The sequence below is a fragment of the Octodon degus genome, unplaced genomic scaffold, assembly GCF_000260255.1.
Source record: "Octodon degus isolate 3935 unplaced genomic scaffold, OctDeg1.0 scaffold00047, whole genome shotgun sequence".
Classification (NCBI taxonomy): Eukaryota; Metazoa; Chordata; class Mammalia; order Rodentia; family Octodontidae; genus Octodon; species Octodon degus.
This window is the reverse complement of record NW_004524623.1, coordinates 7,536,509-7,542,472: the sequence shown is the minus strand read 5'-3', so window position 1 is coordinate 7,542,472 and position 5,964 is coordinate 7,536,509. Positions and strand designations below refer to the sequence as shown.

At 40.8% G+C, this 5,964-nt stretch overlaps 1 protein-coding gene across 1 annotated transcript in view; it reads left to right on the top strand.

The window, feature by feature from the left end:
- Ptprb (protein tyrosine phosphatase, receptor type B) overlaps nt 1-5,964 on the top strand; it is a 160,164-nt gene that overhangs the window by 110,455 nt on the left and 43,745 nt on the right. The window contains exon 13 of the mRNA XM_004632213.2: nt 5,184-5,447. Within this exon, the coding sequence (XP_004632270.1) occupies nt 5,184-5,447 (264 nt within the window). The remainder of the gene's footprint in view (nt 1-5,183; nt 5,448-5,964) is intronic.

Sequence of the window (5,964 nt, the reverse complement as noted above, 5' to 3'; positions counted from 1 at the left end):
TTTCTCACTATATATACATATATATAATCTTCTACCTTTTATATCTCAAAACCACTCACTCTAATTTACCACCTCCACATCAGCCAGCCGAGCTATATAGGGTAAAGCTCACCACACTCCAATTCAGATTTTTCATTAAAATTGGCATGACTAGTATCCCACTGATGCTGTTACAAATTGTATAAACTTAATAGCTCGAAACAACCCAAATTTGTTATCTGAGAGTCTGGTAAGGTAAAGTCTGAAAACAGGACTAAAATCAAGTGTCATATGTCAGCAGGGCTACGCACATTACAGAGATCTTAGGGGGAGAGTCCTCTCCTTACCATCCTCCCCTTCTGGAGACCCCACGATAGGAACAATGAGTCCTGATGCTGAAAGTATTTTAAAAATCTAAAAAGGAGGAAATTCATCAAAATCCATGTACGATGCCAAAATTACTCTAACAACAAAACTAGACAGGGACTCAACAACAAAATAGAACTATAGAGCAGCAGTTCATCCCTAATGAACACAAGTGCAAAATTTCACAACAAAATGCTAGCAAGCCAAATCCAATAGGACAGCAGTAAGATAACTTGTCATTATCAATACATAGAACTGGAAGTCTTAGCCAGAACAGTTAAGCCAGAGAACAAACTGAAAGGCATGCAAATAAAAATGGAGGGGAGTGAAGTTGCTCCTGCCTGTGGGTGATCCAATTCTATCTGAAGAAAACCCTAGACTCCACCAGTAGACCATTAGAACCGATAAATTCAGTGAAGGTGCAGAATACAAAACCAATATACAAAGATCAATAATCAATAATGACATTGATAAAAAAGAAATTGTGGATGTAATCCCATTCATAGTTGTTACAAAGAAAATAAAATACCTCGAAGTAAATTCAACCAAGGAAGTGAAAGATATCTACAATGAAAATTATATGTATGAATAAAAATTAAGTGTTGAAGAAGATAGATTTACCCTGATTTGATCATTTGATCATTTGATTATAAAAGTATTATAGTGTATCCATAAAATTGCATATTAAAATAATAACTACAAAATTTTAAAAAGCTGAGGTTATAGCTAGTTCAGTGTCAGAGTACTTGTTTAGCATGTGTGAAGTCCTGGGTTTCAGGAGAGAGAGAGAGAGAGAGAGAGAGACTGTTTTCATAAAAAAATCATTGTGATTATATTGTTCACCCCTGACAGTGCAAAATAATCTTCCCACCTCAAGATCTATCGATTTGTCACACCTACCATGTGAATATGCAAATTAACATATTCAGATTTCTTTTTTTAATTTTTATTTATTTATTTATTTATGTGTGTGTGTGTGTGTGTGTGTGTGTGTGGCCAGCTCAGCCCACCAGGGGGCGGGGCTGGCTGGCATGTGGTGCTGGGGGATTGAACCGTGGTCCCTGTGCTTTAGCAAAGCTTGTTCTAAGTAGGTGCTCCAGACCACTGAGCCATCTCACCAGCCCCAACATATTCAGATTTCTTTGCTATTAATTTTGCTGTTGGCAGTTGAGCTCAGCACCTCACACTTGCCAGGCAGGTACTGTGCCACGGCATTGTATCCTCAGCCCTCTTATTTACAGAATCTGGGTATTAAGACTTGTATTCGAAGGGCTCTTGTTGCCACAAGTACACTAGCCTAGTTGGGCTCTTATTCATTAGGTGCCCAAGTCTGAAGGAGGCTCGTAATACTGGTAGCGACATAAAGATAAATTAAGTGTGCTTCCTATCCTCAAAGAAAGGACTGACTAATGAGAAGGACAGACACAAGGACAAAATATGATGATATATTATGATAAGGACTGTATAGAAAAAGGGAATGTCTAACATCAGCCATCAGGTAGAATTCAGAGCTACTTTAAAAAGTAAACTTTCCGTACCATCATGAAATATGGGCAGTTCTCCATGCAGACCCAAGGTAAGATGTGTCCTGTGCAGACAGACTGGGCTGTAGAGAGGCTGGGGGCTGAAGAGGAAAAATTAGGAGCTCTGAGTGAGTGTATACCACATGTCAGAGCTACAGTTTGCTAAGTCAGAGCTGAGCCAATTATACCTTTCCTCAGGAGTTCACCTTCTTTTTGGTGTGTTTAACTTGTCAGCAGTGAGAATGCAATAAAATCCCAGCCAAAGAGCAATCATTTTGTAATCAACATTTGTATCTTAGAAAATCTCAGTCAGCTGGCAATGGGAGATAGATTCAATGGAGAAGTTATGGGAGGTGGGGAAGCTCATTCATTAATTTTGTTATTACTGAGCAGCTACTACATGTTCACATTGTTCTGACTGCTGGATACACAGAAGTAAATTAAAAACAGCTCTCAGAGTCCTGAAGTTTATTTGCTAGTAAGGTAGAGAGGCAATAAACAAAATGAGTGAGCCACACAAGAGATTCAAAGGGAAAATTAAAGCTGTAGAGTGAGAGAGCAAGTGTTGAGGATTATGATGTTAGATAGCGCAGTCTTCAGAAACTTCAGTGAGAGCATGTTATTGGAGTAAAAATCTAAAAGGAGTGACAGGACCATGCAACTATGTGGCCAAGAGGATGCCCCAGTAGAGCCCATGGACAGGCCAAAACCCTGAGCAGGCATGTGCCTGACCTATCAGAAGAAGAGTAGAATGTGCCTGCTGCAGTCAGAGTGAGAAAAGGGTCAGAAAGGTAACAGGATCATGAGACAAATGCAAGAAAAGATGAAGGCTCCAAAATTAAACTGATACAGGGTCCCTGATGAAGGATAGTGGCTATAGTAAATGGTTTCTGCATTAGATAAGGTGGTACATGATGGCTACGTTCATTATAAAAGGAGGAATCATAGATACCAAAGGTTCTCCCTGGGGTTTCTGGTGGAAGGTAATGTCATTAATTAGGGAAGAGAAAATAAAGGAACTAGGGTCATGAAGAAATCTGTTCTGTTCTATGTTGAACTGGAGATATCTGAATGCAAAAAGAAGGAATCAAAGGCAAGCAGGAAAAAACTGATTTGTGCTCAGAAGAGAGGTGAGATGGACAGAAAGATGTTGTCTAGAATGCCAGTTAAGTCCACAAAGGGAGTGAGATTAATTGCTTAAATAGTATTATAGATTAGGAAAGGGACAAAGGATGGAACTATAAAAAATAGTAACTTTTAGGGGATTGGACTAAGGAGAGGAGAAAGCAGGAAAGAGCCAGAGAAAGAGTATTTGGGGTAAAAGGAGAAGAAACCAAGTGAAATCAACAGGTGTCCTCTTCTGTTTCTAACGGCATCTTTTGATGGCCAAGGAATCAAGCAGTATGTATGGCTTTGGCTATCCATATTGTTTCTCTTTCTCATATCTCTCAATCCAGTTTGCTCTAATTGTTTTTTCCCTTTGTTACCCACCACTCTCTCCCCCTTACAGTTCTTCCTTTCTTCCAGTAACCTTAGTCTGTTGATCTCTGATCTAGTTCTCAGTATTAGAGAAATATTGAATCACCTAGATTAGATGAATATTTATTGTAAAGCAAAACAAAAGTCTGTGAAGATAATTCTATTGTGGTTTGAATCTGGAACATTCTTCCAAAGTGTCCTACACCCAGAGACAGGCTTTTGGAAGGTGCTTGGTCCATGGGGTTGCTGTACTCATGGATGGCTTGGTCACCAATGGCTCCAGAGCTGCTGTGCTGTTAGGAGCTGGGCCTGTTGGAGGAGGTGCATCATGAGTGCGGACCCGGAAGGGTAGAGCTCCCTCCTTGGTGTCTCTCTTCTTTCTGTCTGCTGGCTACATGCAGTAAGCAGCTTTCCTGCACCCAGGCCTTTCCACAGTGATGATTCCGCATTTGAACCTAATGAACACATACACCTTAACGGCCTCACTTCCTTTAAGTCAGTTATTTTATCCCATCCATAGGAAAGTTACTAAGCCAGTTTCCCATTACTGTTGTTTTTTTGGTTTTCTTGTGTATTAAAAAAAAATAGCATCAGCATCAGTAATTTGCAAACTGCAAAATTTCCTTGTTTGTCAGACTCTACAATATCAATATTTTTTATTGTTTTTGTTTTGGATATGAAGTAGGACTTACTGGAAGGCAGGACTAAGGGGAAAGCAGCGTGGAAGAAGGCTTTATGGGTGCAGGGCCTTCCACTCATTCAGTGGACCATGACTGAGGATAGATTGGATCCCACATCCTGTGACTTCAGGTTCATCTGCATTAATCTTGGGGAAGTCTCACTTATTTGAGATAGGGATTGAACTTGGTCCTATAGGGGCTAGTGACTCTGATTGGGTTAATTTTATCCTAGAAAAAGAAGCTCTAGTTTAGCTTTCCCCACCATTAAGATGTTGTCACTCCTTCACTCTTTCTCCAAACTTGTTAAGATGTTGTCACTCCTTCACTCCTTCCCCACCCTTGTTAAGGTGTTGTCACTCCTTCACTCCTTCCCCACCCTTGTTAACATGTTGTCACTCCTTCACTCCTTCCCCACCCTTGTTAACATGTTGTCACTCCTTCACTCCTTCCCCACCCTTGTTAAGATGATGTAAACATAAAAGAGATAAAAGGAAAACAGAACTGATTACAAAGAATCCTGGGACTTCTTGAGTCAACCATTGCATGCCATCATGGTTACCATGGAAACCAAGATGGTATTTAAGCAGAGAAAAAAACAAACAACAAGGCTGGACATGTTTCTGATCTGTAAGGATCAGGGGAAGCATGTTCAGATGCCAAGCATTTAAGATCTGTAACCTGGAAAGGATCTGATCACCGACCTTATTAATAAACTCTTTTTTTTTCTAATTTTCAGTCTGATGTGGAAAAAAACATTCTCACCATTTAAGTCCTGCATAGGGCTTCAATCACATGATCCTTGTTCTACAGTTTGATGTGGACAGACACAATGACTCAGCCAATGTGAACCCAGGGCACCATCCCCTCAGGCTTCATGAAGGGACCCTGTGTGCCTTTCTGAAACCTACACTGGGAAGAGCATGAGGTCACAGATAAGAACACACACTAGAAAGAGTTGTTTCCTTAGGGTGCCCCATATAAGTTACATGGGGAAAGTACTTTCACAGTGGATGCTTTCTATAGCCATTGGAAGCTAACTTATTTTAATGCAGGGACCATGTGTTTTGGGTTGAGTGCACCTGCCCAGGCATTAATCCTAGGCTACAGAGCAATGCACCAGAATTCTATCTTATTCTTTCTTATTTTTCTTTTCCAGTTCCAGCAGCAGTTACTAATCTGAGGATCACAGAAAACTCCACTAGGCATCTATCCTTCAGCTGGACAGCCTCTGAGGGGGAGCTCAACTGGTACAACATCTTTCTGTACAACCCAGATCGAACTCTTCAGGAAAGAGCGCAAGTGGACCCACTAGTCCAGAGCTTCTCTTTCCAGAACTTGCTACAGGGCCGAATGTACAAAATGGTGATTGTCACCCACAGTGGGGAGCTGTCCAATGAGTCATTCATATTTGGCAGAACAGGTAAGATGCAGTCGGACCCATGTGATGGTGCATACCAAGGAAACTCTGCCCACTGGCTCTTGCTGGATTCATTTTTACTCCCTATTCTATCCAGGGGTAGATTTATAGAAGTTTGTAAACCTCAGGCTTTTGGACCCTAAATTAGATTTTGGATTATGTGTGAATAATTTTTGGCCAACTTTTGCATTGGTTTCTGCTCTTTTGCCTTACTTATTTGCCTCATAGGATTTGGTGGGAAATAAATCTGACTCCTCTACTTCCTGGCAAATTATACAAGAAGGTTGAACCCATCTTGGTTCTGTTCAGTCAGTGCTGTTCAGCTTTCTACAAGAAACAGATGGAACAGAGGGCAGGTCCAGAGAAGAGCAGCCACAAATGGGGCAAACAAACCAGAAACTAAGTAATCCATGAATTGAGCACATGGTAGTGCATGAAAGAAAATGAAGAGTTCCAAGAAATGTGTGTGTGTGTGTGTGTGTGTGTGTGAGAGAGAGAGAGAGAGAGAGAGAGAGAGAGA